The sequence below is a fragment of the Triticum dicoccoides genome, chromosome 1B (genome assembly GCF_002162155.2).
Source record: "Triticum dicoccoides isolate Atlit2015 ecotype Zavitan chromosome 1B, WEW_v2.0, whole genome shotgun sequence".
Lineage (NCBI taxonomy): Eukaryota > Viridiplantae > Streptophyta > Magnoliopsida > Poales > Poaceae > Triticum > Triticum dicoccoides.
The window spans coordinates 710102645-710116592 of NC_041381.1; the positions used below are offsets into that span (position 1 = coordinate 710102645).

At 42.3% G+C, this 13948-nt stretch overlaps 2 protein-coding genes across 3 annotated transcripts in view; both read right to left on the reverse strand.

The window, feature by feature from the left end:
• The window catches only part of LOC119314310 (GATA transcription factor 20-like), a 6877-nt gene extending 1752 nt beyond the window's left edge, over positions 1–5125 (reverse strand). The window contains exons 1-2 of the mRNA XM_037589045.1: positions 4782–5125; positions 43–546 (exon numbers count right to left, since the gene is read on the reverse strand). Of these exons, the coding sequence (XP_037444942.1) occupies positions 43–546; positions 4782–5024 (747 nt within the window). The 5' untranslated portion in view covers positions 5025–5125. The remainder of the gene's footprint in view (positions 1–42; positions 547–4781) is intronic.
• A 3633-nt stretch (positions 5126–8758) lies between these two features.
• Positions 8759–13586, reverse strand: LOC119349876 (guanine nucleotide-binding protein alpha-1 subunit). 2 transcript variants are annotated; one of them, XM_037617976.1, is made up of 14 exons: positions 13352–13583; positions 12765–12970; positions 12573–12645; positions 12300–12337; positions 12119–12208; positions 11893–11970; positions 11046–11153; positions 10863–10964; positions 10390–10445; positions 10168–10302; positions 9589–9682; positions 9440–9499; positions 9257–9336; positions 8759–9176 (listed from the first exon to the last, which is right to left on the reverse strand). In XM_037617976.1, exons 2-14 carry the CDS (start codon positions 12855–12857, stop codon positions 9005–9007), a joined length of 1179 nt encoding a protein of 392 aa, XP_037473873.1. In that variant the 5' UTR covers positions 12858–12970; positions 13352–13583; the 3' UTR covers positions 8759–9004. The 2 variants fall into 2 exon arrangements, with proteins under 2 accessions (XP_037473873.1, XP_037473872.1); XM_037617975.1 differs by having other exon boundaries at positions 9005–9176; positions 12765–12963; positions 13352–13586.
• Between the last annotated feature and the right edge of the window lie 362 nt (positions 13587–13948).

Below are 13948 nucleotides of genomic sequence, written 5' to 3' on the forward strand. Positions count from 1 at the left end.
CGGGGGGGAAGGAAATGATCATCACCATGCCCTCATACATACCTGAATGTCACCGTCGCTGTAGACTCGCCGGAGCCCGAATGCGGCCTCGAAGTCGAGCCCTTGGAAGTTGAACAAGTTGGGCTGCACCGCCGAACCGTTGATCCAGTCGGCCGAGTTGAGGCACCCGGAGCTGACGCTCTTCTGGAGCGAGCACTCGCCGGCGGCGGCAGCGGCTGTGGACGACGATGCCCTGAGCTTCCCGGGCACGTCCTCGACCTGCAGCATGGGGATCTTGGCGTCCAGCAGCTCGGATATCGTCTCATCGATCGCCGAGTCCTCCATGAGCTCCTTCTCGCACTTGTACAACGCCTCGCTCAGGCTCATGTCCGAGGCCTTGATGGTGTCGTTCATGGCGTTGTCGCTGCCGGACATCATGGAGATGGCGGCGGCGACGGGGTCGAGGGTGAGCAGCGGCTCCTCGATTATGGGCTCCGGAGCCTTGAACAGGTCGCCTTCTGCTCCCAGGTCATACTCTGCTATCAGGGATGGCTGCCCCATGTCTCCCTGTTATTTTTGTGCATCAAACAAAATGTTAAAGTTGGGAAGTTAACTTAATAAATATTTAATCCTACCAGAATGGTAAACAGCAAATATCTGGTAATCAAAGCTACTTATTTCTACAAGTATAATGAAGTGAACTGAACTGGGTAACAGAGCAGGGCATCTGATTCATCCATTCATTCAGTAGAAAGGAAGAAATAAAAAGCCAAGTAGTAGTAGTAGCTGTTGCTGGCTAGGTGGTACTGTACTATTTGTTGTTGTATTATAGTGTAGGAGCACATGTCAACTTGTTACGCTATCTCGGGTCCGCTAACACCAGCGTATTCGACCCACATGCATCAACCAGGGCCAACCGGAGACCAACACCGACTTATGACAGGCCTTGGGCCCTCTCCCCCCGAAAACTATCCCGGGTCCGCTAACACCAGTGTTTCCGACCCACATGCGTCAACCAGGCCCAACCAAAGACCAACATCGACTTATGACAGGCCTTGGGTCCTCTCCCCCAAAAGACTAGCCTGTTAGGAGGGGACACCCCCGTTCTTATAAGTCGTGTTATGTCTCCCCCCCGCAAGCGATGTGGGACTAAACCCAACACAACTGACGGCATTGCTATCACCACACCACATGAGATGAGAGCAGATGACAAGAGCATATACCGCCCAGGGACAGTGGCATCTCAAATTGGCCGAAATCTCAGGCTAATTCGTTCCCTCCTTCCAAATTGGCAGCTAAATAAGGCAGTGACCTGGCTGGCCTCTGCGTGAGAAGATTCAAAGTTGGGAGGCAACATGACAAGTGTTATCTGCGATCTTTTACATTAAACTAGCGATGATGCACGTGCATTGCCATGAAACCATTAACTTAGAGGGATGAAATAAGGTTAGTCTCATTTATTTATCAAATGTTGTCAGAATTTTAAATGACCATATTAGGTTTGGGAAAGAACTAAAATCAAGATCGATTTTGGGTTGAAGTCACTTTTTTTGTCTTTGTTATTTAAGCCTTTTTACAAAAAGTTAGTCTCACATTAAAGTACAATAATGTATTTGTTTATTTATGATAGATCTCACATGTGAGTAAATTACATTTGTTTATATGTTTATTGGCGTCCATTTGGGGACATCCGACAAAATATATGTCTCTTAAAAGGTTGCTAGTTTCACATGTGGAGATGCGTGTATTTGTTTATTTAGAAAGAATGTTAGACCCATATGTGAATTCATCACCAACTCTAATCTTTATAAATAGGAAAAACAGTGAGGGTCATAAATCTGCGGTGAATTTCATGAGAAATCACAAGGCATCTGTTTTCTCGTGAATGAATGAATGAGGGGATGTTCAAATTTGTGGCGTGCTGTGATTTAAGGTTGTGGTGTCATCAGAAACTTGCAAGTGTACATCAGTAGGAGGATTTATGACATGGTGCTGGTAAATTAGGATAGTTAGAGTGGGAAAATTAGGAGTGATGGATGGATACTTTTTGTATGGAAGTGCTGATGGACGTTGACGAGTACTGTAGTACTCCCTCCGTTTCTAAATGGAAGTCTTTTTAGAGATTTTAAATGGACTACCACATACGGATGTATATAGACATATTTTAGAGTGTAGATTCACTCATTTTACTCCGTATGTGGTCACTAGTTAAAATCTCTAGAAAGACTTATATTTAGGAACGGAGGGAGTAGCTAGGAGTATAATTATATGAAGAGGGCATGATAAGCAATCTTTATCAGTAGCTAAAAATGTGCAAGCTGCAGCTTGGCAGTGTGATTGAAGGAAAAAAGGTAGGAGGAACCAATGAGTGGTTATTTTTGCAACATCAAAAGTAAAGGAAAGAAGGTAGGAGGAACCAATGAGTGGTTATTTTTGTTAATTAGTGGAGTATTATTTAAAGTTGGGAGATCTTTATCGATTTTTTTTAAATGGGAGATGAATCTAATTAAAAGGGAGGTTCTTTCAAGTCCAGTCTAGTCTAGTCTAGTCCCCCGACAGCAGAGTAGAGCAGAGGCCATCGATATCCAAGGAAACAAGAAGGGGAAGAAAGCGACATTATAATTTGTCGATTTTTTTTGAACGGTCGACGCGTAGGGGGGGGGGGGTATCCCCACCTGAATATATTGCTCAAAAAGCTCCAATGGTTGTAAGATAGTTGTTGGTAGACTTTGCCACATAGGATTTTTGATGATGTGTCATACAATAAATAAGGAAAGAGAGGAAGGTTGTATGTACATGAACCAACACCCCTTGCACAAGCTTCAATATAGAATGAGAGAGCATATTATTTATTATCTCACGTCATATTGGATAAACTAGATACAATCCATTGGAGATGTTGTATGTTAAGGTATTGGTTGATGACATGACATATTTTACCAACAAGCTAACATACAAACTGTTGAATATGCCCTTAGAAGTGGTACCTTTTATTTGATCTCCAAAGCTGAATTGTAGCAAGAAGCAGGATCAGGCAGAAAAAACTCTTGTAGTAAAATCATTTTTGTTTGATGGAACAGTGTCGGAAGAAGACCCAACTGAGTGGGTTGATGTGATCGTCCGGTTCATATAAAAAGATTTATGACCTAGTACATTTTGGAACAGTGTCGACTGCTGGGCTGGTAATCATTTTTGTTTGATGGAACAGTGTCGACTGCTGGGCTGGTAAACAACAAGCAAGGAAGCAACCATATGGGTCGTCAGGTTCTACATTTCCCTCTCATTCACTCACTCTTTTTGTCGCCTAAAAGAAAACTCACTCTTCTTGTCGTCACAAAAAAAAAACACTCTTCTTGTCGCCTCAGAAAAAAAAATCTCACTCTTCGTGTTACTGCCAGCAGCTAGCAATATCGCATCGCTATTACGATCGCATCTCTTATAGCATGATACTAGAAGGAGAAGAAGCACTCCGTTGTTTTTGGACCAACTGCCAAAGTGCCTTGCAGCCAACCAGACAACATACACACTAATTATGGTCAAATAAAAAGAAATAAAAGGACACGCTTATCAATAATAGTGACACACGCCCACATATTTATCCATTCCATCCACTCACATTAATTGGATTTCATCTTCGATTAATCGTCAAGTAAATTACTTTCAACTCTTTCTTATTTTTCATATATACTACATAAAAGAAACGTTTAAAGAAAATTACAACCCGCTGCCTTCCACCTAACTAGTTGGTTGTACGCCGCCAAACTCTTTACTCATCCCATTTTGTCGTTCATTTTTATCTTATCTGCGTGTCTCAAAAGACCATCAATCCAGAGGGCGGAGACAAGCCCCGGGCACGTCGGGGTGTGACGGCCACGTGCTCGTCCACACTATTTTTGAACTGAGCACGTAAATTACAGCAAGCTACATTCCACCTAGCTAGCTGGCCGATTGGTTGCCTGTTTATCTATCTACCACCAAAACCTTTACTCAACTGTTTTCATAGCTCATTTTCATCTTATTTGCGTGCCTCAAATGATCATCCATCCAGGGTGAAGACAAACCCTGGGCACATCGGGGCGGGACGGCCACGTGCTCGTCCACACTATTTTCGACCTGAGCACGTAAATTACAACCCGCTACCTTCCACCTAGCTAGCTGGCCGATTGGTTGTCTGTTTATCTATGTACCACCAAACCCTTTACTCAACCATTTTTGTCGCTTATTTTCATCTAATTTGCGTGCCCCACATGACTATTCATCCAGGGTGAAGATAAGCCTTGGGCACACTAGGGCATGACACACACGCGGTGTTGGGTTGTTGCTGCTGGCAAACAACAAGCAAGCTGGCAAGGAAGCAACCATATTAGCCTGTCTGCTTCTACATCTCCCTCTCATTCACTTACCCACTCTTCTTCTTACCGCCAGCACGTAGCAATATCGCATCGCCATTACGACCGCACCCTTGGTAATTCCTCTTATAGCAAGATACAAGGAGAAGAAGCACTCGATTCTTTTTGGACCGGCTGCCAGAGTGCTTTTAACCAACCAGACAACGTACACCCTTATTATGGTCCAATAAAAGGAAATAAGAGAGTACACTCTTATATATAATAGTGGCACACACCCACGAATGTTCATCCATTCGATCTACTCATATTAATTGTAACTCTTCCTCGATTAATTGTCAAGTAAATTACCTTTAGCTCCATCTTATTTTCCATATATTACATATAAGCAATGTTTAAAGAAAATTACAACCCGCTGTATGCAAAGATTAGGATAGCAAGGGAAAAGGTACTCACAAGGTGGTGGTACATGGTGGCGGCGGCGACGTCTTTGGGTGCGGCAACAACAGTGACTTGATGTTGTTGGTGCAGGAGAGGCAGGGGTGGCAGCGGCGGTTGTGCCAGTGCAGCAGAGGATGAGGGAGAGAAGAAGGAGGAGTAGTCTGGGTGGGGATGGGAGAAGACAGGGGAGTAGGAGTAGGAGTAGCCCGACAACACAGAAGAGTAGGCGGAGAAGCTAAAGCCCGCATCGGCGAACATCTTCTTCTTCTCTGTTGACTGTTGGATCTCTGCTTCTTGGCTTTTAAGAGGAGGAAGAAGGAATAGATGGATATCCGGATGGATGGATTGTTGGTGTATGAAGGAATGTATTGGGAGAGTTTGGAAAGGCCGCCGTAGGAAGGATTTATAGGAGGAGAAGAGGTGGGGGGGATAATGAGCGGCGGGGGAGGGGAGGAGGAACAAAGAGACAAAAAAGAAAGAAAATCCACGCTGGTGTCTCCATCTTGGTGGTGGGCTGGGTTGGTAAACTACTAGCAAGGAAGCAACCATATGGGCCCGTCCGGTTCTACATTTCCCTCTCATTCAATCACTCTTCTTGTCGCCTAAAAAACAAAAAGAAAACTCACTCTTTTGGTTACTGCCAGCAACTACCAATATCGTATCGCCATTATGATCGCACCATGGGTAATTTCTCTTATACCATGATAGAAGAAGGAGAAGAAACACTCGGTTGTTTTTGGACCGACTACCAGAGTGCATTGTAGCCAGCCAGCTAGACAACATACACCCCTCATTATGGCCAAATAAAAGGAAATAAAACAACACACTCTTATATATAATAGTGGCATACACCCATGATGTCCATCCATTCCATCCACTCACATTAATTGGTGGAATTCATCCTTGATTAATCGTCAAGTGAATTACCTTTAACTCCCTCCTATTGTATATATATTAGATATAAACAAAGCAACTTAAAGAAAATTACAACCCGCTGCCTTTCATCTAGCGCTAGCTGGCTGATTATACGCCGCCAAACTCTTTACTCATCCATTATTGTCATTCATTTTTATCTTATTTGTGTGCCTCAAATGACCATCCATCTAGAGGTCAGAGCCCCAAGCACGTTGGGGCGTGATGGCCATGTGCTCGTCCACACTATTTTTGAGCTGAGCACGCAAATTACAACCCGCTACCTTCCACCTAGCAAGCTAGCCGATTGGTTGCATGTTTATCTATCGACCAAACCCTTTAACCAACCCTTTTTGTCGCTCATTTTCATCTTATTTGCGTGTCTCAAATGAACACCCATCCAGGGTGGAGACAAGCCAGGGCATGACACCAACGCGGTGCTAGGATGTTACCGCTGGCAAACAACAAGTAAGCTAGCATGTAAGCAACCATATTATCCCATCTCCTTCATCTCCCTCTCACTAATTCACTCACTCACTCTTCTTCTTATTGCCCGCAACTAGCAATATCGCATCGCCATTATGATCGCACCCTTGGTAATTCCTCTTATAGCAAAGTACAAGGAGAGGAAGCACTCAATTGTTTTTGGACCGACTACCAGAGTGCATTGTAGCCAACCAGACAACACACACCCTCATTATGGTCAAATAAAAGGAAATAAGAGAACACACTCTTTTATATAATAGTGGCATACACCCACGATGTTCATCTAGCCACTCATATGAATTGTAATTCATCCTCGATTAATCGTCAAGTAAATTACCTTCTGCTCCCTCTTATTTACCATATTACATATAAACAATGTTTAAAGAAAATTACAACCTGATGCCTTCCACCTAGCTAGCTGGCTGATTGGCCGACTGTTTATACGATGCCTTCTAAGAGCATATCCATTATTTTTTCAACTGGGATTATAACTATTGCGAGAAATAAAATTCACATCACTAACTTCTTCATTAGTGATGGCATTCACGTTTACCTCTTCTTTACCTTTCATGACGGAGATGAGTTCTTCAAGCTTGGTTGTCAACTCCACATTGTTTTCTTCAATTGCATTCACTCTTTTGGTGGTAGTTCTTTCAACATGCCATTGGGCATGGTTTTCTTACATATCATCAAGTAGTTTCTTGGCATCATCTATGGGCTTTCCCATGATTGTTTCTTCTGCAGTTGTATAGTTTTTTATATATGATTTAAACCACCATAAAACATATGAAGGACTAATTATTCCTCCATGACATGGTTAGGATAGTTCCTTATGGCTTCTTTCATTCTATCCCACGCAAGCTCTAGTGGCTCACGTTCTTTCTGCTTGGAACCTGTAATCTAAGAACGAAGTTGCATAACTTTTGCAGGTGGATAAAACTTAGATAAAAATTTGCTGCAACAATCAGCCCAAGAAGTTACATTGCCTCTAGGTAAAGCTAGAAGCCATTTTTTTGCTTTTCCTCTCAGAGAGAAAGGAAATAGACACAACTTCAAAGCGTCTAGGTCATAATCTCTAATGCGTGTCATGTTGCACAATTCAGCTAAATTATGCAAGTGCATACCGGCATCTTCAGAAGCAGAGCCTCCAAATTGATCCTGTTGAACCATGGAAACTAAGTCGGATCGCGTCCGGCTGGTGCCAGCATCAACAACCGCCAACAGTCGTCAGTGGCGCTCTGCACCGCGGCCATGACCTCGGCCCGCAACCAAAAGTACGGCCCAGATGACAGTCAATCCTCCTGATCGTGCAAAGTGGCAAGCAACTTGGGAAGCACGCAAGACGAAGGCGACCAATCCTCCTGCAGGAATCGATGATGTCAATAAACTGATGTTTATCTGCATGCATGCTTTTATTGTGTTTTGTCTTGCGGGAATCAAATCAAAGTTGTTCTTCTCCTAGTGTTGTTAAACTGGGACAAGTTTTCTCGTTGAATTTGTGGTCTCTGGAGGGGAGTTCCATGCATGATTTGTTGAAAATATGTAATTCAATAATATGTGCTGCTCATGCATTGCAAAAACTTGTTTCTTAACTTGTGACATTTCTGTGTGATCGCTTCAACTGGTTGTTTGTTTGTTTGTTATAATCTGCTATCATTTTTAAGAGGGCATAAACATAAATTGTTTGTTGATCTCCTGTCATTTTTAAGTGAGCACCGGTGACAAGTTGATACATGACAATCATGGAGATAACTTAAACTCATCCAAATATAAGGATGCTTTGATAACGTCAGTATTGTTGCATGGTTGCCTTCACCTGCCTACTTCTGTTCTAGTATTTTTGGTAGCAGTACATTTAGAGTACTGAGTACCTGGGTTTCTACTGTAGAGAAGTTTCACTGACCTTTTTTTTCTCGAGTACGAGTTTCACTGACCTTTTAACGGGGGCTATGAAAATCATTTGTATATGATGGGTATCATGTGTGCGTAGATATATATTAACAATCATTTGTATATGGAAATACACCAACAATCATTTGTATATGTATTATGATGGGTATTGTTTTGTCTGGACCAACGCGACGATGTGGCAACATTCAACCTTGAACATTACTTTTCATATGTACTCCCTCCGTTCCAATGACTCAACTTTGTACTAGTACAAAGTTGAGTCGTCTATTTTGGAACGGAGGGAGTATATATCATTTTTGATGAATCTATACTATTTTCAGCTTACCACTCAAAATAATGTCTCATAATTTTTAGTCATAGTTATAAATGTTTGACTTGAAAAATTTGTAACAAATCCTGTATCTATGCACACATGCAGTATGTACAATAGAGAGTCCACTTCACCACTAGTGCAAATAAATACTCAAAATGAAACTTCCTAATTTAATGATCTTTCTTCCCAAACTCAGCAAAGTCTGTGTGCTATATACCCTTGAAATACGCCCTAGGTGTCCAAATTATATATTTGAGATGTCGTAAAAATTGTCACAGGGCCAGAAATGGGCCAGAAATACCATAACATACGACCTCAGCCTGGGCCCCAAAATAGCCATGAGGCAACAAAGTGATGATCCAACAAAATCTGCAAACTATTTTACGGCCAGGTAGAAAGCAAAATGACAGATCCAAACTTTGCATAATACTGTACTGTATTCATCAGATTTGGACTTTGTTTGTGAAAGCAAGCACAAAGGGATCAAATCAGTCTTCTTCCTCTTCTACACTAAAGAATGAATTACAACACAGAGTTGCGACACCGTAAACTTAATGTGTCATCCTAATTGCCGTTTTCCCCCTCCTGTGGCTCAGTCACAACAACCTAGTCTTCATCACGTCCCCGTTCCCTCCCTGGAGCGTCTCATACTCTCGTCGATCAGCTTGAACGTCTTCTTTACAAGTTTCTGGTCCAGCGCCGTCGTTCTGTAGATCTTGAACACCCGGTCCACACGGTCCGGCTTGCTGCTCTGGAAGTAGACCTCCTCAAATTTCTTCTTCACAAACCTATAGAAACAAAACACTATCAGTAAGCTAGCTAGGTAGCTCACAGATTTCTAATAATGTGGTGATAAGCGTGCACTCACTCATAGGCATGTTCCACATCCTGTTTGCCAGGCGCGATCGGCTCATAATCTTTAAACCACTCGCACACGGTCAAAGGAACCTACATAAATACACACAGAAATGTGAGAGCATGCTTGAGTATTATCACTACCAAGCTTGCAGCCCTCGGTGGGTACAAAAAGTGCTCCTTCGTTAGTCATTACCTTTTGTATTTTCCTCTCAAATATGTCGAATTTGTTGAGGAACAGCATGAACGATGTTTTCTGGATCAAAAACAATAACAACAACATCGCATCAAGTAAGATCCAGAAAAAATACCATGAGGTTGAAACAGGAAATTTGAAATACAGACCTCAAAACATCTTTGCTTTAGTACCCAGTCGAACAGTTCCTTCGTCTCCATCATTCTGTTCTGTGTCTCGTCCTCAAACAACAGCTGATCATACCTGACATTAACAGCCTCCAAACATTAGACCAAAGGCTGTCTGTCACAGGCCCTCTAGATTCAAAGGCATAGTTGAAAGATACTTTACATTGAAAGTAGATTTATTGTAATGGCTTTGCAGAACGTATGCTCTATTTTGAAAGTTCACATGCTTTGCAGAACGAATGCTCTATTTTGTACCAGGAAGCATCCATACATGCAAATATTTGCTAGTGTCAGTACTAATGAAACTAACTGAAAGGTTGCTTACATTTTAATTTGTATAGGAATGTACAAAGTTTTATAATATGCTGGTTTTAAATAATAAATTAAAGCCAAAGTAAGAAACACAACAGCTAAACCTGACAACCAAAAATATATCAAGCACAGGAAAAAGCTTTCAGATGCAACTTCCATGTCACTCCTTTTGCAGTGCTACCCACCACTCAGAACTTCAACATTAAGAGGTAGCTCAGACTAACTTGGCCGTTTAGAAATCATACTTACTCGCTAATGGCAGCGCAAAAGATGACGGCATCGACGCCTTCAAAAAGATGAATCCACTTCCTCCTCTCATTCCTTTGACCTCCTACATCGTACAACCTGTATACCTCTCCGCCTCTTTTACTCTCTCCAAGGGGGCTGCAGAGAAACTACACAGTTAACTTCAGTCTGTCATTCTGTATTGAGCAGAGCGAAAGACATGCAGACCTCAAGTAAATATATTACCTAAATTGAATTTCCACAACCCCATTTGTCCGTACTCTGGCATGGAGCACATCCTCCTGGAAAATATCTCAAAATGTTAAAAAGAGAAATACTGCAGATGTATTCTTAAGTAAGAACGGCAGAACAGCCACCGGCAATTTGGTGTTCATCTTCATCATTGAACAAGCATCAGTGCATAAGCCTATAGTAAAGGTTCTGATCTGCCGTCTGGTGTTCATCGTCTGAACACCAAAGTAGCTTTTGATCGACAGTTTACAGTTTGGTTTTTCATTCTACTGACCCTAGTTATGCAGTGTAATGGTCGCTCCTCCATCAAATATTCGATATCGAAATATTAGCTCCCAACAGTTTACAAAAGAACAAGGAATATCCATCTGACAACCTCAAACTCAGATGAAGGTTTCAGTACACTGATAGCCAATATCAAACAGATGATGCTCCAGACAGGAATTATATTGTGGATTATCACAGACCTTTGTTGGTATATAATCTGGTTCAGCTAATCGGTCCAGATTCTCCATGAAGTAGTGTGCACAATCAGGAACTTGCAGCACACTTCCACACGAGTAAGTTTCCTACAGATGCATTTCTTTATGATTAAATTGGCTGTTGACAGTATACATAATTCAGAAACTGAAATAAGAAGTTGTTTTCACCTGAATGGCTGAATCTTCCCATAATTTTCTTACATCCTGTACGAGTTCTTTGTTAAGGAGTGGGTAATCCAACCTGCCTCCGATTTCTGATAGTTTTTCTCCAATCTCCTGTAGATAGCAGAGCAGTACACCATAAATAAACAAACTCCATAATCTCAATGATACTGTAAGGCATACGATGTGAAGCTGGTAACCAGTATCCTTCGCAACAATTCTCAACAAGGAACTGGTTTCAGCACCATCAACAAAAAGGCAACAGTAAGGCCCTGAAAGCGCTTGAATCTAAAGAACCAACAATTTAATGAAAATTATTTGAGCTTATGAAGAACTACCAAGTTACTCCTTCCGTTCCTAAATATACGTCTTTTTAGAGATTTCAATATAGACTACATACTGATGTATATAGACGTATTTTAGAGTGTAGATTCACTCATTTTGCTCCATATGTAGTCCGTATTGGAATCTCTAGAAAGAATTAAATTTAGGAACGGAGGGAGTAGTATTCTTTCTCTGAAGAAGTCAAGTGTAATAAACAAGTAAAGTGTACATATTTCCCAGTTATCAGAAGAACAATAATTTGTGGAAAATCAAAGCACTGATACATAAAAAGGGCAGGTTAGAGAAAAAACTCTGTATATTTCATTGGGCTGAAACATATCCGAAAATGACAGTGGAAAAGCAGCAACATAGTTCGATTATAGCCTAGCTCTGCTTAAAGCAGGTGCAATGTCTGAACAGGTTCAATTATAGCCTAGTTCTGCTTCAGCTGTAACAAGTTGCGAGACATTGGTGTTTCAGCCCAAATGTAACTCTACTTACTGAACATAATATAATAGGATGTACAAACCTGATTATCCGGGGATATAACATGTTTTGAAGACTCAGTTTCCAGTTGGGCAAGCTCTTTAGCTCCATCATACAGTATCTGTGCAAATTAAACTCATTACTCAGGAAAGGATGTGCAGACACACTCCCATAAAAATAACATCACAAAGCTGCCTACATAATCTGATCCCCGCTAGGCAATAAGAGGAAAAATACATTAAAACACACCCTTTCCAGTATTGGCATACTTTGATTGTCTGGAACACGTTGGCATGGATGACCGGCATATAGCCCTTGAGTTCTGCCTCGTCGAAGCCGGTTCGAAAAAGAAGCTTAATCTGAAGATAAGCATTCAGTAAACGTAAGGCATACTATTTTGTCATGGGGATAGTGATTTTCCAGGGAAGAAGAATACAATGGGATTCTTGCCTGCTTAAATATCGTGGACTTTCCTGATTCTCCAGCACCTTAAAAAGAAAGCATCACCTATTAGGAATTGGTCCTGAAGCGTGCTAAAAAAGACGGCTATCGTGAATTGGTCCAAGTAATATTTCGTAGGATCATTGTTTTCAGTGTTCTATTAATGACAAACATGATAAGGCTAGCAATTTTTTCAAAAAAAAAGGAGATACACAAATGAAGTTGGCTACAAAGATTTAGTTGGATGAAGCAGTAAATTGTGAAGATAGAGCTTGGCAGTACCGAGAAGCAAGAGCTTGTGGACGTGCTGATCCGCCTTTGTCTCCTGCAGAATCCGCCGGTCGATGTCTGCAGACTGTGACAATCGAGGTGTGTGTATCAGGACAGGATAGGAGGAATCAAATCAAATCAATGAATCAAGTGCTGCAGACATTTAAAGTGGAACGGAATGGAATGGAATGGAAGGAAGCTTACTCTTGTGTTGTCGGCTGCCTCGGCCTCGTTTACGGAGTGAGGTCTGCTGCAGGAGGAGCCCATGGTTTGAAGCGCGCACGCGAGCATGGACATTATTATTCTAGACGGGCGCGTGGTCTCATGCTTCCTTGCAAAGACAGACAGACAGACGCCTAGATCCTCCTAGTGCATTCCGGTTGATGAGCGAGGCAGATAGCAGCTGTCCACTAGACAGACAAAGAAGGGTCAGGCACATGTTATTTTCTGTCCTGGTGCAAGCACATGTTATTTTTCTGTAAAGTCAATGGTTCAACTGTATTCCTATGCATGTCTCATGTTAAGCCTGTACTCTGTTATTGAATTGTATCCTTGTAGCTATCTATCTTTACCTGCAAGCTGCAACTTGAGCCATAGCCATAAAACTGAATTGAAGAGAGGAAAGCTGCTAATGCTAGTAGGGAGGAGGTGTTTGTCTGGTTCAGTGGAAAGGTAAACGTAAATGGGAACTGATTACGCACAAACCCCATTTTGTTTGGTTCTACATACAGTGTAAAGGAGGAAACAGATCAAGATTGAAAATGAACAAGAGATGGATTAGTAACCCTAACCTTGAGATCTATCTGCAGTAGGAGGGTGATGGAGAAGGAAGAGATGGGCTCCTCGTAGGCAGCTTCAATGGTCCGGCGTCGGAGGCGACTGATGTGGCGAGGTCGATCCCGGCGGCTGGAACAGGAGGAGAGGACCCAAGGGGGTCGCGGCGGCGGCGGCGGCGGCGGCGGCGAGATGGAGGGGATGAGTGAGGAGCGGGGGAGGAGCTGCCCCTATGGAAACCTTTTCTTTTACCCTGGAACTGATTACAGAGCAACCATGCTTTCTTTCCATCAAACCCCCTTTGCCCTGCCCATGTGCGCCCTAGGGAGTAGCACTTCAAGGCTAAGACCAACTCTAGCACACACCTTAAAACAAATATACTGTAAAAATAACTGCCGTTTTAAGATTTTAGAGCAAAAAGTCCAGATCAGATACTGTAAAACCGGGCATACTGTAAAAAAATTGAGGTAAACTGTAAAAGAAGCCTCACAAACCACATATGTTCAGTAGTAGCGGGCCTATCTTCTTCCGTGTACCGCAAACACTATAGAGCCTGGCGGGAGGGAAGTTCCCCTCGCCGATCTTCCCGCGCAGGCACGCCTGCCTCCGCCACC